Source organism: Somniosus microcephalus, unplaced genomic scaffold, assembly GCF_052327205.1.
Source record: "Somniosus microcephalus isolate GS21.2 unplaced genomic scaffold, FLI_Smic_1.0 scaffold39, whole genome shotgun sequence".
In the NCBI taxonomy this organism is placed as follows: domain Eukaryota; kingdom Metazoa; phylum Chordata; class Chondrichthyes; order Squaliformes; family Somniosidae; genus Somniosus; species Somniosus microcephalus.
The window spans coordinates 58165-86085 of record NW_028225226.1 but is presented as its reverse complement, the minus strand read 5'-3'; the positions used below and the strand labels follow the sequence as shown (position 1 = coordinate 86085).

The window sequence follows — 27921 nt, the reverse complement described above, 5'->3', positions numbered from 1 at the left end:
CTCTTTATTTCTTCATTGCTTATTTTTTTTATTTCTGCCTTTCTCTCTTGCTTTCACTCTTTCCTTCTAGCTTTCTTTATTACTTGATTTCATTCTTTCTTTTAACTTTCATTCATTGTGTTCATCACTTTGTTTCACTGTTTCTCAGTTTATTTCTTCATTTCTTTCTAGCTTTCTTTCTTTCTCTTCTTTAATTCTAACAATCTCCCCTCATTTCCCCTCTCGTAATTTCTTCAGGACCATCTTTCTTTCTTTCGTTCTAGCTTTCTCTCCCTCTTTCTTTCTAACTTTCTTCCTCTCTCTTTCTCTCTCTCATTCTCTTTTATTCGTTTCCAATGTTCTTTCTTTCATGTGTTTCATATTGTCCGAAGTTCTAAATGTTGTTGTGAAAGATGCTAAACTGATGGGAGCGCTTCATTTCTTTCTTTTTCTTCTATCTTTCGTTCTTCCAATCTTTATTTTTTTCTTCCTTACTTTCTTATTCTTTTCTCTCTTTCTACCTTTTTTCTTTCTTTCTTAATTATTTCCATCCTTTCTTCCTTCCTTCCTTCTGCCTATCCTTCCATTCTTTCTTCCTTTCATTTTTCTTTCTTTCTGTTTTCTTTCTTTCTTTCATTCCTTCTTTCTTTCTATGTTTGTTTCTTTCTTTCTTTTTTATTTTCTTATTTCTTTACTTCTTTCTTTCCTTCTTTCTTTCAATTTTTTTTCTTTCTTGACCTTTTATTTGATTCTTTCTTTCTTTCTCTTCATTTCTTTATCTTTTATTTCCTTCTTTTATATTTCTTTCCAACGTCCTCTCTATATTTCTCTCTTTCTAACGTGCTTCTGTTTTAGAATGGCCCTTGCTGCACAGATGTGCATTCTCTATTGATGGTGACATTTCAAGGATTGGTGCATCCTTAATTCTCATTATTATTTAAATTTAAGGCAATCGCATAAAGACCCCATTGTTGTTTCGGTTTACAGGCACATGGCGTGTTATTCTATTATTCACTTACTTTGATTTAAATACTGAGTCAGAATGTCAGATGATACATTGTTTCATGACCTCACACAGGCATTGGTTTCTGCAGGATACAGTTAGTAATTTAATTGTACAAATCATTGCTATCAGATAAATCACAAATGCATTGATGATCCAACCTTATTCAGCTGCCTCCATTTCCAAAGTTTCCTGCTCCACATTAGTTTGACTATTTCTGAATGGTTACATTAGAATTATAAGTTTGATTTACTGATTATTATTATTCAACTCAATTAATGTTATTACTTCGAATAATGAATTGTCATTTACAATTTAATCCCTAGCCACTTTGGTACAGTTCTTCTAATCTCTGCTTTGGATTCACAATGATTAAAAGTTGAGTGTTTGAGAGTGAACTCATTCGATCATGAATTGTATCGCACTACCTTACTGAATTTGAAGCCTACTGAATCCACACCACCTGAGCAAAAGAGCAAAATTAGCACTATATGACTAGAATTCAGATCTTTTCCGAAATCCCAGGATGGTGCCTTATATTACCTGTCATATTACGCCACCATTTATGGTAAATGACCTTTATTAGAAAGGTAACCTCCAGTACAATTCAAAAACTTGCCTCTAACATTACATATATTAAATATTAATTCTTTGCCTTTGTAGAACTGGTGACCCTGTGTATTCTTTTACCAATCATGGAGCGTAGCTTGTTTGTAACACAACTGATCCAATGATTGACCATTGGTAATCCAGGAGCAGAGGATCCAACTGTGCCTCACGTCTCATATCCAAAACTAACAGGGATTCAGTATTTAATATTTTCGAACAGGAGCATTAAAATCGAAAATAATACAATACATGCATTGGATGGTAATGTTTGATTTCTACCATTGTACAGAAAGCTCAATGCCTTTCAAAATGACCATAGACATTCTGGGAAAGGTGGGACTTGTACAAGTCGGATGGTTTACACCTGAACCAGGGGGGAACCAATATCCTTGCGGGGAGGTTTGCTAGCACTGCTGGGGAGGGTTTAAACTAACTTGGCAGGGGGTTGGGGTACAGAGTGGAGCTATAGTAGGGGGTGATTTACGGCCAAATACAGAGGGAAAAACAAGTCAGCTGGGAAGGCAGAGCAAATATGTGAAGGCAAAAGAGAATATGGCAGGGCTGGAAGGCATTTATTTTAATGCAAGGAGTCTTGCAAATAAGGTGGATGAACTGAAGTTGTACGATATTGTTGCTATCACGGAGACATGGTTGAGGGAGGGTCAGGACTGGCAGCTCAATATTCCGGGGTACAGAATCTTCAGGCGAGACAGAGGGGGGTGTAAAAGGGGAGGGGGTGTTGCAATATTAATTAAGGAGACAATTACTGCTGTAAGGAGGGATTATATATTAGCGGGTTCCTCTAATGAGGCCATATGGGTAGAACTTAAAAACAAAAAGGGGGCAAGCACTTTGCTGGGAGTGTACTATAGGCCCCCAAACATTCAGGGGGAGATAGAGGAACAGATATGTAGGCAAATCTCAGAGAAGTGCGAAAATAATAGGGTAATAATAGTGGGGGATTTCAACTTCCCCAATATAAATTGGGACAGTCAGAGTGTGAAAGGCTTAGAGGGTGCAGAATTCTTAAAGTGCATCCAGGAGAGCTTTTTGAGCCAACATGTAGAAAGTCCTACAAGAGAGGGGGCGGTACCGGACCTAATTCTGGGGAATGTAGCCGGGCAAGTGGTGGAAGTGTCAGTAGGAGAGCATTTTGGCGACAGTGACCATAATTCGGTGAGATTTAAGGTGGTCATGGAAAAAGACAAAGACGGCCCGGAAATAAGGGTTCTAAATTGGGGGAAGGCCGATTTTAATATGATAAGGCAGGATCTGGCCAAAGTGGACTGGGAGCAGCTGCTTATAGGAAAATCCACATCAAAACAGTGGGAGACTTTCAGAAGGGAAATAGAGAGAGTACAACGCCAACATGTTCCTGTAAAGGTCAAGGGTGGGACCAACAAGCAAAGGGAACCTTGGATGACAAGGGATATACAAAAATGCATTAGAAATAAAAGGGGGGCTTTTGGCAGTTACAAAAGACTAAAGACAGAAGAAGCCCTAGAGGAGTATAAAAAGTGCAGGGGCATACTTAAAAAAGAAATTAGGAGGGCGAGGAGGGGCCATAAAATAACACTGGCGAGCAAAATAAAGGAAAATCCTAAGATGTTTTATAAGTATATTAAGGGCAAGAGGATAACCAGGGAAAGGGTAGGGCCCATTAAGGACCAAAGTGGCAATCTGTGTGTAGAGCCAGAGGATGTAGGCGGGGTTTTAAATGAATTTTTTGCATCTGTGTTCACTATGGAGAAAGACGATGCAGACATAGAAATCGGGCAAGGGGACTGTGACATACTTGAACATATTAGCATCGAGAGGGAGGAGGTGCTAGCGGTTTTAGTGGGCCAAAAAGTGGATAAATCCCCAGGCCCGGACGAGATGTATCCCAGGCTGCTGTGGGAGGCAAGGGAGGAGATTGCAGGGGCTCTGACACTAATTTTCAGAACCTCTCTGGCCACAGGGGATGTACCAGAGGACTGGAGAACAGCTAACGTAGTACCATTATTCAAGAAGGGTAGCAGGGATAAACCAGGGAATTACAGGCCAGTGAGTCTAACATCTGTGGTGGGGAAATTATTGGAAAAAATTCTGAGGGACAAAATTAATCTCCACTTGGAGAGGCAAGGATTAATCGGGGATAGTCAGCATGGCTTTGTCAAGGGTAAATCATGTCTAACAAATCTGATCGAACTTTTCGAGGGGGTGACTAGTGGGGTGGATGAGGGAAATGCTGTGGATGTGGTTTACATGGACTTCAGTAAAGCTTTTGACAAAGTCCCGCATAGGAGACTGGTCAAGAAGGTAAGAGCCCATGGGATCCAGGGTGCCTTGGTGCGTTGGATCCTAAACTGGCTGAGTGGCAGGAGGCAGAGGGTGATGGTCGAAGGTTGCTTTTGTGACTGGAAGCCTGTGTCCAGTGGGGTACCTCAGGGATCGGTGCTGGGTCCCTTATTGTTTGTGATCTACATAAATGATTTGGATGAAAATGTAAAAGGTATGATCAGTAAGTTCGCAGATGACACGAAAATTGGTGGGGTGGTAAATTGCGAGGAGGAAAGCCTCCGGCTACAGGACGATATAAACGGGTTGGTCAGATGGGCAGAAAAGTGGCAAATGGAATTTAACCCTGAAAAGTGCGAGGTGATGCATTTTGGACGGACAAATAAGGCAAGGGAATACACAATGAGTGGTAGGACCCTAGGAAGTACAGAGGGTCAGAGGGACCTTGGTGTACATGTACATAGATCCCTGAAGGCAGCGGAGCAGGTAGATAAGGTGGTTAAAAAGGCATATGGGATACTTGCCTTCATTAGCCGAGGCATAGAATATAAGAGCAGGGAGGTTATGATGGAGCTGTACAAAACGCTGGTGAGGCCACAGCTGGAGTACTGTGTGCAGATCTGGTCGCCTCACTATAGGAAGGATGTGATTGCTTTGGAGAGGGTGCAGAGAAGATTCACCAGGATGTTACCTGGGATGGAGCGCCTCAGCTATGAAGAGAGGCTGGACAGGCTGGAGTTGTTTTCCTTGGAGCAGAGAAGGCTGAGGGGGTACCTGATTGAGGTGTACAAAATAATGAGGGGCATAGATAGGGTAGATAAAGAGGAACTTTTCCCCTTAGTGGGGGGGTCAATAACAAGGGGGCATAGATTCAGGGTAAGGGGCAGGAGATTTAGAGGGGATTTGAGGAGGAACTTTTTCACCCAGAGGGTGGTTGGAATGTGGAACTCAATGCCTGAAAGGGTGGTGGAGGCAGGAACCCTCACAACATTCAAGAAGCATTTGGATGAGCACTTGAAATGCCATTGCATACAAGGCTATGGACCAAATGCTGGAAAATGGGATTAGACTGGACAGGGATGGATGGGCGGCGCAGACACGATGGGCCGAAGGGCCTCTTTCTGTGCTGTAAAACTCTATGACTCTATGACTCTATGACAATATATGAGCACAAAGAGTGGGTGTCGCTTACTTACTATTGCATTCAGAGGAATCCAAACATGCAACCATTCCTCTTAAGCCCATGCCTTTCTATTGCAGCTACCCACCACTGAACATTAAGGTCAAACATAACACCCCAACCATTAACTCACATGTACACTGCAATTCAAACATGAAAACGTCCCTTCTATTCCTTCGCCACTGGCTCAGTTACAAGTAAGCTTCCCACTTCCCGATTGGTTATTTTTGTATTTATTCGAAACGCCAGTTTCTGTTTTAAAACTTGTTTCGTTTAGGAACATGGAGTGCAGGCTATTCACCGCCTTGAGCTTGTTCCTCCATTCAAAAAGATAATGGCTGGTCTATATCTTAACTCCATCTACCCATCTTAGTTCCATATCCATTACTATCCTTGTCTATCAAGGGTCTATCAGTTTCAAGTGGAAATTTTCATTTGAGCCGCAGCCTCAACAGCTTCGTTTGGGGAGAGTGATCCGAATTTCTACTTCCCTTCTTGTAAAGAAATGCATCCTGACATCACCCTTGAATGGCCTTGCACTAATTGTAAGGTTATTCCCATGCCTACAGAACTACCCAACAAGAGTTAATAGATTACAGCTATCTAACTTATCTAATCCTTAAATTAACATAAACACGTCAAACTGATCACCCTTAATATTATATACTAAAGGGAATACGAAACTCGTCTGTGTAATTTGATCTCATTGCTTCAGTTAATTGAACATTAATGGCTGGTTAAAAGCCCTATCACCAGGATGTCCAATTGCAGGTAAAATAAACAGAATCTCTCTCTGGAAGCAAACCCGAGCAGCACATTGTTGGCGCATTTCAGGTTAATGTGAAGAACATTACTGACCCTATGATATGACCGAATCCGTAATTTCATTGAAATCGTGCACAACTACTTTTGCTGGACGGCGTCTGGTGAATGATATCAATATTTTATTCTTGCTCACAGTTAACGTGGTGACGATTAAGATCCTGTCTCGGGGAAAATGCGGTCTCTCCAAATGTGTCACTCACTACTTGGTGGCCATGGCAACGGCAGATCTAATGGTCGTTATCTTCGATCTGATACTAAGGCAGATTCCTATTGTTTATCGGGTACACTTTTCGTTTTTGAGCTATATTAGAGTCTGTAATATCCACGCCGTCCTGCTTTATGCCTCCACAGACTGTTCGGTCTGGTTCACAGTCACTTTCACTTTTGATCGATTTGTTGCCATTTGTTGTCAGAAGATGAAATCTAAATACTGCACCGAGAAAACGGCTGTTATTATTTTAGCTACAGTGACTGTGATTAGCTGTTTGAAGAACATTTTCTGGTATTTTCTATATTCAAGTCAATATTGGCTTTCTAACAGTCCCTGGTTTTGCAACGTGACATTCGCTGTAGCTCATTCTCTGGCCTGGGCCTTCGTTGAATTAATGAACTACATTTTAACGCCATTTATTCCATTTCTGTTGATTCTACTGCTCAATGCATTGACAGTCAGACACATTTTAGTGGCCAGCAGAGTCCGCAGGAGACTCCGGGGTCAGAGCAATGGCGACAGTTCCAGTGACCCAGAGATGGAGAGCCGAAGGAAATCCATGATTGTACTGTTTGTTATATCGGGGAATTTCATACTGTTATGGGTGGTGTTCATGGTCTGTTCTATATTGAAACGATTGGATTATTTGGGATATCCTGTCTCTCTGCCCACATTTGTACCTGAAATCGGCTTCATGCTCCAGCTCCTGAGTTGCTGCACGAACACATTTATTTATGCAGTGACCCAGAGGAAATTCAGAGAGGAGTTGAGAAACAGGGTGAAACAGCCCCTCGCAAAGATGGTCAAATTAATGAGATGAGAAGATCAAACACATTCTAAAATTATCTTCTATATTTGTATCATATACTGTAGATTTCACTGTTGGGCTCGTTTAACGCCTTATATATGAAATATATTTTACATTCTGGTCCAATGTTAAAAGTAAGTGAACGTCATATTTCGGGGCCTTGTAGATATTTTTCGCAAGTACAGGACTCAGACACGATTTATCTACAGCTGTGGTTTTAGCAGAAACATGTTCAAGAGCGATTAGCTGCTTTAGTCAATCCCATGCTGAGATCGCAGTCCAACGTTGTTAGGGGAATGAGTACTTGTCGTGATTTTTGTCCCAAAAATAGTCAAATCGCGTGAAATTTCACAACAATCAAACGGTGTGCAGTTCCTCAGGGTTAATTCGCTCTGTGCCAGTCTTTAAAGGAAGACATGTATTAAAAAGAAAGATAGTCATCAGAAAATAATTAAGGCAGTAGGTTGATTGCGACGTATATTAATCTCTGCCTCGTCACTGGAACAGAGAGTGAGATGGAATCAATGTATCAATATTAAATTCCAGTCAGCCCGGGCCTTCATTTCAGTCTGTTCTTGGTTTTTGTAAGATTTCGGGCAGAAGTTGATCTGATTAAACTGAACATATTACATCACAATCAGTGCTATATATGTTTTACCTTGTGTTGAATACAGCAGATTGTGAATTGAAATAAAATACATTTTTCCCAGTGACAACTTAGGCCACCTCTAGGTAGACTTGATGAAAAATAGAGATATGGACAGTTTAATAGTGAATAACATTGCTCAACACCTGGGTACATGTGCAGCACATTCCATGGTTCTTTACTGCACACGACATGGTCCCAGTAGAGCACATGCACGGGTGTCGTTACAGCACATTCCCTGGACCCACGACAGCACACTGCCCGTTACACAAATCTCGGTCCGGTACGGCACATTCCCCGGTCTCAGTACAGCACATTTCCCGATCCCAGTTCACCACAATCCCCTCTCTAGGTACAGCCCCATCCCCGGCAACTTAATGCGCACTCCCCGGTCATGGAACTGCATAATTTCCATTACCAGTATAACAAAATTGCCGGATCCAGTACAACACAATCCCCGGTCCCAGTACACCACAATCCCTGGTCCCAATACAGCACAGTCCCCGGATGCAGTAATCCACAAAGCCCGGCCCAGTTACAGCACAATCTCCATTCACTTAGAGCACACTTCCCGGTCCCGGTACAGCACAATTCCCAGTACAATTATTGGAAAATCGCCGATGCCGGTACAGCACAATCCCGGTTTCAGGACAGCAAAATTCCTGGTCCCAGTACAGCACAATCCCCGGTCACAGTACAGCGCAATCCCAGGTACCTGTACAGCACAATCCCGGTCCCAGTACAGCACAATCCCGGTCCCAGTACAGCACAATCCCGGTCCCAGTACAGCACAATCCCCGGTCCCAGTGTAGTCCAATCCCCAGTCACAGTAAAGCACAATCCCGGTCCCAGTACAGCACAATCCCTGGTCCGAGCACTGCATAATCCCCGGTCCCAATACAGCACAATCCCGCTCCCAGTACAGCACAATTCCCGGTCCCACTACAGCACAATCCCCGGTCCGAGCACTGAATAATCCCTGGTCCGAGTACAGCACAATCCCCGGTCCCAGTGTAGTCCAATCCCCGGTCACAGTAAAGCACAATCCCGGTCCCAGTACAGCACAATCCCCGGTCCCAGTACAGCACAATCCCTGGTCCGAGCACTGCATAATCCCCGGTCCCAATACAGCACAATCCCGTTCCCAGTACAGCACAATACCCGGTCCCAGTACAGCACAATCCCCGGTCCGAGCACTGAATAATCCCTGGTCCCAGTACAGCACAATCCCCGGTACTTGTAAAGCACAATCATTGGTCCCAGTACAGCACAATCCCCGGTACCTGTACAGCACAATCCCTGTTCCCAATACAGCACAATCACCGGTCCCAGTACAGCACAATCCCCAGTCCCAGTACAGCAGAATCCCCGGTACCTGTAAAGCACAAACCTTGGTCCCAGTACAGCGCAATCGCCGGTCCCAGTACAGCACAATCCCCGGTCCCAGTACAGCACAATCCCCGGTCCCTGTATAGTACAGTCTCCGGTCCCAGTACTGCACAATCCACGGTCCCAGTACAGCGCAATCCTTAGTCCCATTAGTGCACAATCCCCGGTCAAAATACAGAAAAATCCCCGGTCCCAGTATAGTACATAGAATCACAGAAACAAAGACGATAGGTGCAGGGGTAGGCCATTCGGCCCCTTGAGACTGCTCCACCATTGAATGCGATTATGGCTGATCATCCAAGTTCAGTACCCTGTCCCTGCTTTCTCCCCATATCCCTTGATCCATTTAGCCTTAAGAAATATATCCAACTCCTTCTTGAATATATGTAATGAATTAGCCTCTACTGCCTTCTGTGGTAGAGAATTCCACAGGTTCACCACTCTCTGGGTGAAGAAATTCCTCCTCATTTCTGTCCTAAACGGTTAACCCCTTATCCTTAGACTGTGACCCCTGGTTCTGGACTCCCCGACCATCGGGAACATCCTTCCTGCATCTAGTCCGTCCAGTCCTGTCAGAATTCTGAAAGTTTTAATGAGATCCCCTCTCATTTTTCTAAACTCCAGCGAGTATAAACCCAATCGACGCAATCTCTCCTCATACATCATTCCTGCCATCCCAAGTATCAGCCTGGTGAATCTTCGCTGAACTCCTTCCATGGCAAGGACATCCTTCATCAGATAAGGCAACCAAAACTGCACACAATACTCAAGATGTGGTCTCACCAAGGCCCTGTACAACTGCAGCAAGACATCCTTGTTCCTGTACTCAAACCCTCTCGCTTCAAAGGCCAACTTACCATTTTGCCTTCTTAACAGCCTGCTGCACTTTCATACTTACGTTCAGCGCCTTGTGCACAAGGACACCCAGGTCTCGTTGCACTTCCCCTTCTGCCAATCTATTGCCAATCAGATAATAATTTGCCTTCCTGTTTTTTACATCAAAGTGGATAACCTCGCATTTATCTACGTTAAATTGCATCTGCCATGTTTCTGCCCAATCACCCAACCTGTCCAAATCATCCTGTAGTTTCTCAGCATCCCCCTCACAGCACACACGCCCACCCAACTTTGTGTCATCCGCAAACTTGGAGATATTACATATAGTTCGGTTGTCTAGATCAATAATATATATTGTCAATAGCTGGGGTCCAAGGACCGATCCCTGCGGTACACCACTAGTCACTGCCTGCCACTTGGAAAAAGACCTGTTTATTCCAACTCTTTGCATTCTGTCTGCCAACCAGTTATCTATCGAAGTCAATACCTTGCCACCAATCCCATGTGCCTTAACTTTACACGCTAATCTCTTATGCAGGAACTTAGCGAAAGCCTTTTGAAAGTCCATTTACACCACATACACTGGTTCCCTTATCTATTTTACCAGTTACATCCTGCAATCCCTGGTCCCAGTATAGTACAATCCCCGGTCCCAGTATAGTACAATCCCCAGTCCCAGTCCAATACAATCCCCAGTCCCAGTATAGTACAATCCCCGGTCCCAGTATAGTACAATCCCCGGTCCCAGTACAGTATAATCCCCAGTCCCAGTATAGTACAATCCCTGGTCCCAGTACAGCACAATGCCCAGTTCCTTTACAACACAATCACTGGTCCCAGTTGCACCCAATTTCCGGTCACACATAGGAGAGTGTGTATTTGTATGATTTAATAAAACATTCTTGTATAACTATAATATGTGAAATTCTATGTTAAAATCCCAAAAGCCTGTACAAAATGGCGAATGGCTCAAAGTAATGCAGGATCGGAAAATAATGCAACCTGACTGAAACTCGCTCTGTTTTTAATTACTGAAATGAAGGAGTGGAATGTTAAGCATATGGGGACTGTCAGGATCGTGCTATTCAGTAATGTGATAGAAAAGAGATAAGAGTTGGAGAAGAGAGAGAGAGTGATACTACTATGAAATGGACAGATTGCTTAGACAACATCGTGGGAAATGGTTTTTGTAAAGGGAACATCTAAAGATAAATGGCCCTTTGATAAACACAAAATGAGTCTGAGTGGGATCAACAAGGTCATAAAACAAGCACTAGGTGTGGGATAGCAGTTTGCATTCACGTAGGCAAAGGGAAAAAACTGTATAAAGATATGGATATTGAACACTGAAGGCAGCAGGAACCCAGAATCAGAGTTGAAGGAACTTCAGTCAAGAGAAAACAGCAAGAGAATAAAGAGACCGGGCCACATTCGCTCGGAAGGAACGCCGAGTCTCAAACAAACAAGACTGTGACTATCTCCTTGTAAATTATTACTTCTTTGTACTGGATGTTTAATGCTTAATAAACCTGTTTTACTTATACACAATGGCCCAGAAATTCGGGTGTCCACGGGTGAGTATGCATGGGGTACTCACCCATAGGCCCAACGGAAGTGTCGGTTTCGTGCATGCACTGCGCATGGGCGGGAAACCGGGACTTCCATTCCCTTAAAGGAAGGGATTCATGGTCGAGGCCCCTGGAACTTCTACATAAGAACATAAGAACATAAGAAATAGGAGCAGGAGTAGGCCAATTGGCCTCTCGAGCCTGCTCCGCCATTCAATAAAATCATGGCTGACCTGATCCTAACTGCCAATCCACTATGACAGGACTTTCTCCTGAATCTGACAGAATTAGACACACGAAACAGGAGCAGGATCAGGCTACATGGCCCCTGGGCCCGCTCCGCTACCCACAGGGCCATGACCGATCCGCACCTAAGCTCATGTCCAAATTCCTGCCCGCTCCCCGTAACCCTTAATTCCCTTTTCTTCTAGGAAACTGTCTATTTCTGTTTTAAATTTATGTAATGGTGTAGCTTCGACAGCTTTTTGGGGCAGCATATTCCATGGACCTACCACCCTCTGAGTGAAGTAGTTCCTCCTCATCTCAGTTTTGAAAGAGCAGCCCCTTATTCTAAGACTATGCCCCCTAGTTCTAGTTTCACCCATCATCTGGAACATCCTCCCCGCATCCACCCGATCCAACCCCTTCACAATCTTATATGTTTCAATAAGATCGCCTCTCATTCTTCTGAACTCCAATGAGTAGAGTCCCAATCTACTCAACCTCTCCTCATATGTCCACCCCCTCATCCCCGGGATTAACCGAGTGAACCTTCTTTGTACTGACTCGAGAGCAAGTATGTCTTTTCTTAAGTATGGACACCAAAACTGTATGCAGTATTCCAGGTGCGGTCTCACCAATACCTTGTACAACTGAAGCAATACCTCCCTATTTTTATATTCTATCCCCCTAGCAATGAAAGCCAACATTCCATTGGCCTTCTTAATCACTTGCTGCAGCTGCATACTAACCTTTTGAGTTTCGTGCACCAGGACCCCCAGATCCCTTTGTACATCAGTATTTTCCAGTTTCTTGCAATTAAGATAATAACTTGCTCTACGATTTTTCCTGCCAAAGTGCATAACCTCACACTTTCCAGTATTGTATTCCATCTGCCAAGTCTCTGCCCACTTACTTAGCCTGTCTATGTCCCCTTGCAGGTTTTTTATTCCTCCTCTCTCACTACTTTCCCTCCCATCTTAGTATCATCTGCAAACTTTGATATGTTACACTCCGTCCCCTCCTCCAAATCATTAATATAGATTGTAAAGAGTTGGGGACCCAGCACTGACCCCTGCAGAACACCACTGGTTACTGATTGCCAGCCTGAGAATGAACCATTTATCCCAACTCTCTGCCTTCTGTTAGATAGCCAATCCTCTATCCATGCCAGAATATTACCCCCAATCCCGTGATTTTTTATCTTAAGCAATAATCTTTTGTGTGGCACCTTGTCAAATGCCTTTTGGAAGTCTAAATACACTACGTCCACTGGTTCACCTTTATCCACCCTGTATGTTACTTCCTCAAAGAACTCCAGCAAATTTGTCAAACATGACTTCCCCTTCATAAAACCATGCTGACTTTGTCTTATTAAACTATGATTATCCAAATGTCCTGTTACTGTCTCCTTAATAATGGACTCCAAAATTTTACCTACCACAGATGTTAGGCTATAGTTTCCAGCCTTCTGTCTACTGCCCTTTTTAAATAAGGGTGTTACATTAGCAGTTTTCCAGTCTGCCGGGACCTTTGCTGAGTCCAGGGAGTTTTGGAAGATTATTACCAATGCATCCACAATCCCTACCGCCACTTCCTTCAGGACCCTTGGATGTAAGCCATCAGGTCCCGGCGATGTATCCGCCTTGAGTCCCATTATTTTACCGAGTACCACTTCCTTAGTGATTTTGATCGTGTTTATCTCCTCCCCCCCATAGCCCCCTGCTTGTCCAGTGTTGGGATATTCTTGGTGTCCTCTACTGTAAAGACTGATACAAAATATTCATTCAGTGTTTTTGCCATCTCCATATTTCCCACCATTAATTTCCCGGTCTCATCCTCTAACATTTACTTTAGCCACCCTTTTTCTTTTTATATAACTATAAAACCTCTTACTATCTGTTTTTATATTTTTTGCTAATTTACTTTCATAATCTATCTTCCCTTTCCTAATCAATCTTTTTGTTATTTTTTGCTGTCTTTTAAAGTTTTCCCAATCCTCTATCCTCCCACTAGGTTTGGCTACCTTATATGCCCTTGTTTTTAGTCGAATACTATCCTTAATTTCTTTACTTAGCCACGGATGGCTGTCTTTTCTTTTCTGTTTTTATTGCAGGTTTTCCCGGGAGGGTAAGTCTCCAGGAGTTACACTTGTAAAAAGCAGTCGCAAGGCCTGCTTTTAACAAGGTTTGTGGTGAATTAATTAAAATTAAAACACTTTTTCCACAGGTTTATTATTTTTAAATACTTTAAAGAAAGGTAAGTTTATTTTTAGCCCCGTTAGAAAATGTAATTAATATTTTCAAAAATTTAAATTATTGTTTAAAATAGTTATTTTATGTAATTTATAATTATTTTAAAAAGGTGAAGTTATTTTTTAAATTTATTTGAAGTTTTAGTGATGCTTTGGGTCTTATAGTATTTATAGTTTAGACAACTCTTCTTGTCAATTTTATGAATGGGCATTTCCCTGCTACCTTTGGCTCTCCATGGCCCTCGTGATCCCAAGGGATGCATGAAACTAACTGCACCACTGGGATATGCAATCACTGCGCGCCGGCAGCTGGACCAGGCACCGGATCGGAATTCCACGGGGCCCACAGCTCAATGGCCGGTGCGTTAGGTAAGTGCAGGTCGGAGGCTTGCACCTGCGGGAAGCCCCCGACCCGAATTTCTGGGCCATTATACCTGTACCCAGCATAGTTTGCATATTCACGGACAAATTATAATAAGCGCTTTTCGAAGCTACATTTTGGCGCCCAACATGAGGCTGTGACTATTAACTGAAACCAGTTGTATTGTGCATAAAGCAGGCGTTTGGATGTTCACTGTGATTTTCGTCTGATCAACGGGAATCCTCATGGAATGTTAGGTTATCTAACAGACAGTGTCTCTTTAACGTACAAAAGAATGTCGAGTGAGAATTTTCTTGTAGATTATAGAGCGAAGTTAATGAAGAAGTGCAATGAGTCACAGTTACAGATGTTAGTAGAATGTCTAACAAAGGATGAGAAGGTACATTTCGAGGACGTTGTGGCGTTTATTGAAAGACAAGTTAAAGAAATGAAATGGAAGCCGGATAAGGCAGCGCAGCTAATGACCTATGCCGCAGTGTATTGGGTAGAACAAGATAAAGAAACTTTGCTAGAGCTGGAAGATGAACAGGGTAATATAGCAAAAGACAAACTAAGGTTTTTAGAGTGAATCTAACCGTACAGTGTGAGAAATAACAATTAGAACGGCTTATAGAAGAAATTCTAAGGTTACACGTTGAGAAATTAAAATGTGAAAAAGCTGTAGAATGAAAAAATAAACCAGAAGTCCATCAAGCACAAATCGCTGCGACAGCAATAACACAACAGCAGAGTTTTAATGCAGTTCATGCCGGTGCTGCAATACAGAATCTTGAGGGGACTAAAAGCCAAAAATAATGACCATCTGATCAGCCAATTAAATGATACACGAGGCCCCCACAGGGAGTTAGACCACAAGCAATGTCAGAATACTATACAACAGTTAGAAAACCAGTTGGACAAACGGGCTGTAATAGCGGCAGTCACGGGAGTAGATACCCCCACAAGTTATGATAAACAATGCGAGGCGTTAAGCGATGAGCTAAGTGTAGTTGAGGGACTCCAGACTTCTCTTGTATCAAACTTCCGTAGCCAATCGTTCATGTGTTACAACTTCGGCAAGATGGGACACTTTGAGAAAGATTGCCAAAGTCCTAGACAAACAGGCTGGGGAGCTGGGAGGAATAACATTAATTACCCGAGATATGGTCCGTCCCGTTCCCCTCATCCAGCGAATAGCAGGTTCGACGCCATGGCCTCACGTATTGAGAGAATGTCATGTATGATGCAGACACTTACAGGAACACATATGTCGGGGAATCCTGTAGCCACAACTATGATTTCCAAACCGACTCCCCTATGAGCTCATTATTCCCGCCCCCACCACTGCTACAACCCAATGGCCCACAATGACGGGCTCCGGCCCCTCCGGCCTGGTCTGAAGTGGGGTTCAGATGAGAGGGCCATGGTCGACCAGTTGTCTCAGCTTTGCTGCCTGGGGGCCGACAGCAGACTATGCTAATAGACTCTGAGTCATCTGGTCATCTGTTACAATCCTGCAATCCCAAGACCCGGAATGCCAACTGGATATAAACAAAAGTAGCTTCGTCATAACGGGAGTCACCGGGGCACAAGCACCCGTATCTCCAGGGGAAGAACTTAATATATCCCTCAAGGAATTCCCCGCAAAAATATACCAATCCATTTTAAATATGTATGACAAACAGAATGGGGATACTTGGGAATGATACCCTAAGGGGAATGACAGCCATTATACATTACAATCAGAATTGTTTATGGGTTGAATCTAAACCGGGAGATGCAGTTCAAATCTCAGACACTCACTCGGAGTTTGCTATAAAGAAGCCTGAGCAGATAGCACTGCCGACACATTCTCTGCCGGCTGTTAACTCCTTATTGATCAAACATGCGGCAGCCTTCGCTAAATCTAAACATGACTGCGGGAGGATGGAAAGGGAGACGCAAGTTAATGGGCCACCCCATCACGCATGTAAACAATATCCGAATCTCCGAGAAAGTATTTCGTATTTGCAAACAGTCATTGCCTCGTTGGAAGAACAGGGAGTACTGCGTAAGGGTTCTTTTACTACCAATTCCCCAGCATGGCTAGTTTAAAGCTGGATGTACCTTGGAGGCATACTATTGTATACCATGCCTTACATAAAGCTTCCCCACGTCAAAGCCCGACTGTTAGTCAAGCCACTTCGCTACTGACATCCATACCCCTCAAAGCCACCTTCTTCTCCACCTTAGACATATCTAATTGTTTTTGGATTATTCCAGTTGCTCAGCTGGACCAGTACAAATTTGCTTTCACGTTTGCAAGGCAGGGCTACTGATTTAAATGTCGACCGCAAGGGTTTCATAACTCGCCATCGATCTTTCATCAGTACGTGGTGCGAGCAGTTAAATACTTTTCTAAACCTTCAACCCTTCTATGGTATGTTGATTATCTACTTTTGGCTACTGAAACAATGGAAGCACACCTGGAATTCTAGATGAGCTGATAGGGCGAGTACAAAAGGCAGGGCTGAGAATAAATTTAAAAACTTTTCAGTTGGCAAAAGATGAGGTTACCATTCTGGGAGTAAACATTTCAGCCACTGGCCTTTTTACAGACCACAAGAAGATAGAGACTATTCAGCGACTCCCATTACCAGTTTCAAAGAAGGCATTGCGAACTTTTTAGGTTTGGTCAGAAATCAGCGAAATTTTATTCCAAACTTTGCAGTCTTGGCTAAACATTTGCATGGATATTGTTGAAAGAGATGGCTTACCAGGGGGAAGGCAGCAGCAGCCAACTTCTTGGCACCGTGGGTGGTTCTGCTGCACAGGACGGGAGGAAAAAGTGTGGGAGAGCTATAGTGATAGGGGATTCTATTGTAAGGCGAATAGATAGGCGTTTTTCCGGTCGCAATTGAGACTCCAGGATGGTATATTGCCTCCCTGGTGCATGGGTCAAGGATGTCTTGCGGCGGCTGCAGGGCATTCTGAAGGGGAAGGGTGAACACCCAGTTGTCGGGGTGCATGTAGGTACCAAGGATATAGATAAAAACCGGGATGAGGTCCCAAAAGCTGAATATAGGGAGTTAGGAGTAAAATAATAAAATAGGACCTCAAAGGTAGTTATCTCAGGATTGCTACCAGTGCCACGTGCTAGTCAGAGTAGAAATAGAAGGATATTTCCATGAATATTTGGCCAGAGGAATGGTGCAAGGGTGAGGGATTCTATTGTAAGGGGAATAGATAGGCGTTTCTGAGGTCGCAAATAAGATTCCAGGATGGTATTTTGCCTCCCTGATGCATGGGTCAAGGATGTCTCACGGCGGTTGCTGGGCATTCTGAAGGTGGAGGGTGAACAGCCAGTTGTCGTGGTGCATATAGGTACCAACGATATAGGAAAAAAACGGGATGAGGTCCTAAAAGCTGAATATGGTGAGATAGGATTTAAACTAAAAATAGTATCGAAAAGGTAGTAATCTCAGGATTGCTGCCAGTGCCTTCTGTTAGTCAGAGTAGAAATACAAGGATATTTCAGCTGAATACTTGGCGAGAGGAATGGTGAAAGCGGGAGGGGTTCAAATTCCTGGGACACTGGAACCGGTTCTGGGGGAGGTGGAGCCAGTACAAACTGAACTGTTTGCACCTGGTCAGGGCCGGGACCGATGTCGTAGGGGGAGGGTTAACATTAAAATGGCAGGTGGTGGGATACTGTGCAGGGAGACAGAGGAAAGGGAAGCAAGGATAGAAGAAAAAGACTGGAAGGAGAAAAGCAAATGTGGCAGACAGAGAAATCAAGAGTGTAAATCAAACATGGCCACAGTAAATAATAATTCTAAAATGTCTAAGTGTGTTAAAAAACAAGCCTGAAGGTTTTGTGTCTTAAAGCGAGGAGCTTTCGTAATAAGGTGGATGAATTAGCTGCGCAAATAGTTGTTAACAGATATGATATAATTCGGATTACGGAGACATGGCTCCAGGGTGACCAATGCTGGGAATTCAACAACCAGGTGTATTCAATATTCAGGAAAGACAGGCAAAAATGAAAAGGAGGTGGGGTAGCATTGCTGGTTAAAGAGGAGGTTCACACAATAGTAAGGAAGGATATTACCTCTGATGATGTGGAATCTGTATGGGTAGAGACTAGGGTCCTGAATTGAAATAAAGGAAACTACAATGGTACAAGGTGCGAGTTGGCTCGGATGGATTAGGGAACATTACTTAAAGGGCTGAAGGTGGATAGGCAATGGATAGGCAATGCCAAACACTCAAATATCGCATGGATGAATTACAGAAATTTTTCATCCCTGTGTGGCTTATAAGTAAAACAAAGAAGGTGAGTCAACCGTGGCTAACAAGGGAAATTAGGGATAGCATAAGGTCCAAGGAGATGACATATAAATTGGCCAGAAAAAGCAACAAACCTGAGGATTGGGAACAGTTAAGGATTCAGCAAAGGAGGAAAAAGAGATTAATAAGAGGGGGGAAATAGAGTATGAGAGTAAGCTTTCAGGGAACATAAAAACTGACTGTAAAGTCTTCTATAGATATGTGAAGAGAAAAAGATTGGTGAAGTCAAGCGTAGGTCCCTTGCAGTCAGAATCAGTGGAATTTATAATGGTGAACAAAGAAATTCCTGCTCCTATCTTCTATGTTTCCATGATCTTTTAAAGGGATATACGGAAGAGATACAACCCGTATGGGATGATGACCATACTGCTGCGGTTAGTGCTTTGAAACAAGCCACGATAAAGGCAACTGCTCTCATCTCCCCGGATCATGGTCAGCCCTTTCACCTTGAAGTCGGCTCCATGCCTACCAGCCTAACTGCTGTTTTGAGTCAGAAGCAGGAAATCAGCGAAATACTCTGCCCTATCGCGTATGCCTCACGTATACTACGAGGGGTGGAAAGTACATTCTCAGCATGTGAAGGTCATCTGCTTTCCACATTATTGGCAGTCAATCATTTCACCTACATTACTGCACTGGAGAAGGTCATTTTGCATTCACCATACACGCCTGTAAATCTGCTGTTAAAACCAAATGAGGCAAAGGTATCCCCTCAGCGAATAAGTAATGGACAATCGAATTGTTAAAGCGTGACCTGGACAATATGCCTAATCGAGCCATGCTGTTACCCCTTATGCTCAGCTATGTGGGAAGCCCTCACCAGTGTCCATTACCAGTGCTAGATATGGAACCAAATCCAGTAAAGGTTAACGCCATGCCCGGAGCTCCAAATGTGTACATTGACGGGTCATCACACTATGTAGATGGCCCACCTAGAACTGGATGTGCCCTTATTGATATCGATGCTCACGATTGGTCAGAGGGATTTCAAGTTCCCGTCCACTCCTCACAATAGGCAGATCCGATGGAGTACTCACGTGTGGACCCGATGGAAGAGCCGGTTTCTTGCATGTACTACGCATGCGCGGGAAACTGGCATTTCTGATCCTCTCAACGAAGGGGTTCAGAGGTCGAACGCGTGCACGCAGAAGTCTGCGCGTGCGCGTTGAACTTACTCTTTTTTTACAGGTTTCCCCGTGCGTGAAGACCTCTACATTTAACACATTAAAAAACCAGGCATAAGGAATTCATTTTAAAAGGTACGTGGTCAATTAATTAAAATTACAACATTTTTTCCACAGGTTTATTATTTTTGAATACTTTACAGTAAGGTAAGTGTATTTTTAGACCAGATTTTTTATAAAATTATTTTTTTCAAAAATTTAAATTATTGTTTAAAATAGTTATTTAATGTTATTTATAGTTGATTTAAATAGTGTGATGCTTTTTTCAAATTTATTTAATGTTAAGTACTGTTTTGGGCGCCCGGAGTTTTCATGAGTTTGACAGTTCTTTCTGTCACACCGCGCACGCCGGGAGCTGGACCGGGCCACAGAGAGGAAATGCACGTAGACCCAAGCCTCAACTGCCGGCGTGCTAGGTAAGTGTAGGTCGGGGGCTTGCACCCCCGGGAAGCCCCCGACATGAATTTCTGGGCCAATGTTGCAGAAGTTGTGTACAGACCATCCAACTCAGTGGACTGACATGTTGCCTTTATGTTTAATGGCAATATGCTCTACTTCACACGGGAATACGAGGGTAAGTCCATATGAGATTATGAATGGGAAACCAATGCCGTTATCATTAGGAAATTACATACCATTAAAACTGCAACCATGTAGCCAAAAATGGTTATTAACCTTGGTACATCATATGGACAAGGTGAACAAGCTGGTGACATTAACGAAGGCAAATCATGTGAACAAATCAAGCGATATTATGAGGAGGATAAAACCATTTGAGTACGATGTTGCAGAACGAGCAATGTTACAAAATCTCTCTCCAAAAAAACGCTCATTCGAGATATAATCTACGGGGCCTCATACCGTAATAGATACATTAATCAAGCTGTGTATCTGCTCAATGTCCCATATCGTACGAAGGGAGAACCTAAACTGAAATGGTTCCATATCAATCGGATGAAAACTGTTAAAAATTAAGATGTTACATTTTGGTTTACCCACAGGTTAAAGATGTGGCTCTCTATGCTGACACTGATAATTGGATGCGCAGTGAGCTCTCTGGATGTAACAAAAACTTTTGACTTTACCATTAGCATCTGTACACTGGACGAAGGAGGCGAATGCGCCCTACTCCCCATCAATGGAACGGAACCTCGACTTGTTGGCGGACATAAACAATTAAAGAACTATAACAGATCATCCGAGGCATATGAGGGGGATGTTCCATTTTGGATCAGTAATAGTACAAAATGAAATAGAACAAGACCATACGTAACAGGTTGTGTTACATTACAAGGAAAGGTGTATATTTGGGAAATAAAAGAAGGATATGGTGTGTGTATCAGGTGCGGGATAAGGAACAGAAAAAGGCGCAAATGTCTGGAAATTCCTGAAGAAAACGAATGGAGTCTGGGAACAGGTACAGGAATGAAACCAGGGACCAGTAGCTTCGGAAAGTAAGGGATATATTAAATGATACTGGCCTCGGTGGTGGAAGAAACATACTGGCCAATATTCTTGTATTGGGTGGAATATTATCATGGGCTTTAAAATCAGGATGATGATTGGCCTCCTATTTCCGAATATAATGTAACGATTACCCCAGCAGAATATGAGATTCCCAGAGACGATATAAAGAGCACCGAGGCAGAAAATAAACCCTTTATGATAACCTTTGAACTTTGAGGAAATTATAGGGATTCTGGGAACAAAGATAACTGCATAATAGAATTCAAAAATGCGATAACTGAATGTGTTAGGGAAGATGCGTATGTCTATATCGTTAAGCTCACAACCTATGAGAAGGCAAGTCATTCAGAAACACAAGAGGGTGTACCCGAGGAACAATGTCCCCAACTAATACCAGGACCTGGGAAAGGTCTTTTAATTATACCCACCTATAAAGCAGTGTATCATCAAGTAATACCGGAAGTGGACCCTGTTTTCCTAAATTTATCAGAACTAATACTACCAAAGTGGTGCCCTGACAAAACAGCACAACTAACTCAGCGAATAATGCAGCAGGTTTTTAAACAGTACTGGGAAAAGGCGGCCTTATCGAAAAGCATAGAGAAAACAGAAGGAACCTTCCGTCACAAGCGTAGTACCACTAAGGATAGCAGCCAGGGAAAGAGTAGACGGAAAAGAGGATTGATAAACGATGGACTCATAGATTTCAACACAGTAACATCGGTAATTAACTCAATGGAATCCGCAAATTTACAAAAACAATTACAAGCGGTAAGGGAAAGTTTGAATGAGATACTGAGTAGGGAAAACAACATAGTAAGCGAGGAGCTAAGGGGGGATCAGGTAATAACCATATACCTGCGGGACATCATGCATGAAATAGAGGATCATGCCAAATGAATTATTGATCTGCTTAGATAAAACAGAAATGCCTCTGATCAAGCAGCCATATCCATTATGTATAGGAATTGGTTGATTGAGCAAACTAGGGAAAACCTTCACACCATCAATAAGGGACGTCTCCCATGTGGTTCACTAATAAACACTTATCATGGCTATCCAGTTATTATGATGATGCAGAACGATGTAAGACCAGGAGTTTGATTAGGATCCACCCTGTCAAACACGATTGCCACGAGGTAGAGAGTCAAAGGTTGATGGGACTAATACTACAAATTCCAAGTCTAATGAATCGAAATAGGCCCAACCCCTTATTCAGGATACAAAATATAGGAGTATTACAAGGGAATATTATTAGCCGATTTCTCACGGCACCACAATGGTTAGCACAATTATGAAAATTAACATGGATTGAATCAAACCTCCAGGGATGCAAGACAAATGAGGATGCCCTTGTCTGTCGATACAGTTTATATGAACAATCAAAGGAAACCTGTGGATATGGTTGGAATGAAGAAAGGTTAAATTGTACCATGGAAGTGACAGGCCCCTCAGATTTAAGAACTAGAACAGTCTACATATGGGAAGGGAGGTATTGTTTTACCACTTTAGAAAACTCCTATATTCATGGAACACTTGAATGTTCAATAACCCCAGGGACCTACCATATTACCCCTACAGAGTCTACGGTAATAGGAAGAAGAATTCGCCTAGTATTAGTATCACATGGCCAACCATTACTGCAAGTGGAAGGTGACTTAAAAATAAATCTGGAGGATTATATCACAAGATTCGATATGACATTCCTGAGTTAACTGAAGCATTAACCGAGCTAATAATGCAAGTGAGCACCTCTCAACGCCATTATGACACGTTGGTGCAAGGAAATAAAGATATAGCGGAGGAAATTCCAGACATCGAGATTCAGAGCCACTGGTGGGCTATAGGAACAAATATGGAAATTCCTCCTTGGATTAGAATAATTTCCCATGCACTGGTCATAGCCCAACACATAGTACTAATATGCTTACTCCAATACACCTGCTACCTGAGACACCTGATGTCAAATACCCAATCACGTTTAAGTACGATCACAACCCAAAATACCTTAGAGTTACACAAAAGAAAGAGAACTAATCCATATGTAAGAGTTTAGTTTTGAGGGGTCAGCAAATGCCTCGCCCTCAAGGTAGGGTTTTATAGGATAGGGTGTATCTGTATAATTTAGTAAACATTATTAAGATTCTAAAATCATTTTTGGGTAACTATAATATGTGAAATTGTATGTTAAAAACCTAAATGCCTGTATAAAATGGCGAGTGGCTGAGAACAAGGCAGGATGGGACAATTATGCCAACCTGACTAAAAACCTCTGTTTTCAATGACTGAAGAAATGAAATGTGGTGCTAAGTCTACGGAGACTGTCAGGGACGTGGTATTCGGTAATGTTGTGAAAAGAGATAAGAGTTACAGAAGAGAGATAGGGTTTGGAGGCATCCCTCTGTGATAACACAATAAGATGGATAGACTGTTTAGACAAAGTCTTGAGAAGCGGTCTTGGAAAAGAGAACATCTAAAGATAAGGGCACTTTGAAATGCACAGAGGGAGACCTAGTGGAATCAATAAGGTCATAAAATGTCAGGAGTTGACTGACGAGGAAAGGCGGGACATTTACGAGGTGACAGAGAGCTGATTGCTGTCACGTAGGCAAAAGGGAGCGAAAGGGTATAAAGATGCAGGTATTGAACACTGAAAGCAGCGCGCACCACGTAATCAGAGTTGGAGGAGCTTCAGTCAACAGAACACAGCAAGAACCCAGAGAAGCGAGCTTCAGTCAATGGAACACAGCAAGAGAATCAAGGGAACACGCCACAGTCACACGGAAGGAACGCCGAGGCTCAAATGAACAGAATGTGACTATTTCCTTGTTAAGTATTACTTCCTTTTACTGGATGTTTAATGTTTAATAAACCTGTTTTACTGATACACAATATACCAGGACCCTGAGTGCTTTGTTTAGTCATGGACTGTTTTACTGATACACAATATACCTGGACCCTGAGTGGTTTTTGTAGTCACGGACTGTTTTACTGATACACAATATACCTGGACCCAGAGTGGTTTGTGTAGTCACAGACTGTTTTACTGATACACAATATACCTGGACCCAGAGTGGTTTGTGTAGTCACAGACTGCTTTACTGATACACAATATACCTGGACCCAGAGCGGTTTGTGTAGTCACAGACTGTTATATTGATACACAATATACCTGTACCCAGAGTGGTTTGTGTTGTCATGGACTGTTTTATTGATACACAATATACCTGGAACAGAGTGGTTTGTGTAGTCACAGACTGTTTTACTGATACACAATACACCTGGACGCAGAGTGCTTTGTGAAGTCACAGACTGCTTTACATATACACAAAATGCCTGGACCCAGAGTGTTTTGTGTGGTCACAGACCGTTTTACTGATACACAATACACCTGGATCCAGAGTGGTTTGTGTAGTCACGGACTGTTTTACTTATACACAATATACCTGGACCCTGAGTGCTTTGTGTAGTCACAGGCTATCTTAATTATACACAATATACCTGGATCCAAATTGCTTTGTGTAGTCACGGACTGTTTCACTGATACACAATATACCTGGACACCGAGTGCTTTATGTAGTCACGGACTGTTTCACTGATACACAATATACCTGGACCCAGAGTGGTTTGTGTAGTCACGGACTATTTTACTGATACACAATATACCTGGACCCAGAGTGCTTTGTGTAGTCACGGACTGTTTTACTGATACACAATTTACCTGGACCCAGAGTGTTTTGTGTAGTCACGGACAAATGATTACAAGAGATTTTTGAAGCTACACCGCCATCCCAGGAATCAATCACGTGAACATTTGTTGCACTCCCTCTATGGCATGTGTATCCTTCCTGAGGTAAGGCGACCAAATTTGTACACAGTACTCCAGCTGTGGTCTCACCAAGGCCCTATGCAATTGGAGTAAAACTTCTTTACTCCTGTACTCAAATCCTCTTGCAATGAAGGCCAGCATACCATTTGACTTCCTAATCGCATCCTGCACCTGCACATTCACTTTCAGTGACTCATGTTTCAAGTACTCATGTACAAGAGCATCTGCATTCCGCAATCTTTCACCATATAGAAAATACTCTGCCTTTCTGTTTTTTCTACCAAATTAGATAACTTCACATTTATCCACACTATTTTCCAGCTACCATGTTCTCGCCCACTCACTGAGCCTATCGAGGTCCACTTGAAGCCTCTTTACATCCTCTTCGCAATTGACACTGCCATTTAGCTTTGGATCAACAGCAAATTTGGAAATGTTATATTAATCACCTCATCCAAATTATTGATACAGATTGTGAAGCACCGATCTTTGCGGTACCCCGCCAGTAACAGCCTGCCATCCTGAAAAAGACCCGTTTACCCCTACACTTTGTTTTCTGTCTGTTAACCAATTCTCAATCCATGCTAAGCACGGAATATTTAAAACTATTGTACCGACTGCTCATTACCGTTCCTGGTGGTGTAGTGGATAGGATTCGGTGCTTTCACTGCCATGGCCCACATTCGTATACCAATGATACCATTTTTACTGAACAGTTGACCAAAATAATTCAACTCTGTCTGACACTTAAAAATGTGTTTAACCATCATTAAAAAACCCACAACTTTTGTTGCACACTGAACCAAATGCCTCTGCCCTGGCTTGCTCCATAGGTGGAGCATGAGACTCTTAAACTCCGGGTCATCGGTTTGAGCGAATATATTTGCTAAACTTTAATGTTGCTTTCCCTGCGTATTCTGGAGCCTACATTCGCTGCTTTCCACTGGAATTGAAAGAAAAATAAAGGCTTGCATTTACATCACGTCTTCCATGAACACCGGACGTCTCAAAGAGTTTTACAGCCAATTAAGTACTTTTTGAAGTGCAGTAACTGTTGCAACGTGGGAAACACGGCAGCCAATTAGCGCACAGCAAGCTCCCACAAACAGCAATGTGATAACGACCAAATAATCAGTTTACATGTTGCTTGAGCGACACTGAGGATGATTGGAGAATGCGGGGCCGTAATGTTGCTGCTTAAATGACAGCATTTAATGATCTCAGTAAATGGCGGACAGGCTCGAGGTGCCGAATGGCGTACTCCTGCTCCTATCTTCTATGTTACTATGTTTCTATGTTTCTATGGTAAAGTATGATTACTGAGAGACTGTCGAAACTTCAGTCATTTAATTTCCTCTTGCATGTGCTGAACTTTTAACCCATATCTCATTTTATACACCAGATTTCAGGAGAATGGTTTAAAATGTTCATTGCTTGTGAAAGCAGACTGCTGGGGTAACTTTTGTTAAATTCAACAGGACCGGCTGTTTCACAGAAGCAAAATATTCTCTGACATATTGATTTCAGACCATAGACTGACCGATCTTTCTTAGACCCAAAGTGGATGATCTGACACTTGCCCACGTTGAACTCCATTACTCGATGTTCAGGGGAGATCTTATAGAGTTGTTCAAAATTATGGGGGAAACAGTTTCCACTGGCAGCAGGGTCAGCAGGGCTATGGGGGAAGAGCAGCGCTGTGGGACTAATTGGATAGTCCTTTCAAAGATACTGCATCAATTGTTCACTTTAATCTGTGATTGATAGATTTTTGTTAACCACAGATTAATAAGGGATAATTCAAGTCAGTGAGACTCTTTATAATTGTTTCAATCGTCAGTAATCAATCCACAACATTGTGTTGCTCACTGCAGGAATTTCTAACACGCTTACTGGGTGACAGAAAAACTGTCACAACTTAATATAGAATCATAGGATCATACAGCACAGAAGGAGGCCATTCGGCCCATAGTGCCTGTGCCGGCTCTTTGAAAGAGCGATCCAATTATTCCCACTCCCCTGCTCTTTTCCCAAAGCTCTTCAAGTGTTTATTATTCAATTTCATACCCTTTTGAAAGTTAATATTGAATATGCTTCCACAACCCTGTCAGGCAGAAAAATATTGATATTGATGTTATCCCAGTCCCATTTCACACAGTACTTTCCCTGCTTTGCATGTCAGGAATTTTTTCCCTTCTCATTCTACTTTCGGAGTTTGCTTAAAAATGTTCGGTGCTTGTGACATCAGCCATTTTTAGATTTAAAGGATTGCAGCCCCTTTCCTCGGAAATCTCTACCCCAAAGTGTTGTTGATGCTCAGTCGTTGAATATATTCAAGGCTGAGGTGCATAGATTTTTGGACTGTAGTGGAATCAAGGGGTATGTGGATAGGCAGGAAAGTGGAGTTGAGGTCGACGATCAGCCATTATTTGACTGAATAGAGGAGCAGGCTCGCGGGGGGGGGGCATATGGCCTACTCCTGCTGCTAATTCTTTCGTTCTTCTGTTCTTATGTTTTTTCACATGAGAGCAAATACGCCCCTGGAGCTGCATGAGGAGCAAGTTCCAACTAAATGTTTCCACGACTGTGATAGCTCCTACACTGTGGAAACGTCTCCTCTTTCAGCACCAGGTCAGATGGAAATGATCAGCGAGCAGGGGAACCGCTGAATCCCACTTTTAAGGGATGTCTCAAAGCGTTTCACAGTGGCATCAAAAGAAAAGTGTTGCACTTAGTAATTAAATATAGGGAATGCCAGATTTGCGATTCTAACCCACGGCTTTCAGAGGAGATTGACAATTATGACTAGAACACCTTAGAACAATATGCTATCCTGACTGGTTAATATCAGTTTTAAAACTCATCGCTTTAGCAATTAGAAAGTTTCAGTCCGTGTGCTTGTTGAATTCTGCTTGAAGTCTCAGTGACCGGGATATTTTGCTC

General features: G+C 42.8%; 1 protein-coding gene across 1 annotated transcript; it reads left to right on the top strand.

The window, feature by feature from the left end:
* The first annotated feature begins 6072 nt into the window (after nt 1-6072).
* LOC147083681 (G protein-coupled receptor 15-like) lies at nt 6073-7086 on the top strand. The gene has a single exon (XM_085980111.1). The coding sequence runs from the start codon at nt 6089-6091 to the stop codon at nt 6905-6907; it is 819 nt and encodes a 272-aa protein (XP_085836237.1). The 5' UTR covers nt 6073-6088; the 3' UTR covers nt 6908-7086.
* Nucleotides 7087-27921: the final 20835 nt, after the last annotated feature.

What these genes read in the sequence shown, in the direction of transcription:
- LOC147083681 (XM_085980111.1), top strand. Translation starts at nt 6,089, where the DNA reads ATGGCAACGGCAGATCTAATGGTCGTTATCTTCGATCTGATACTAAGG.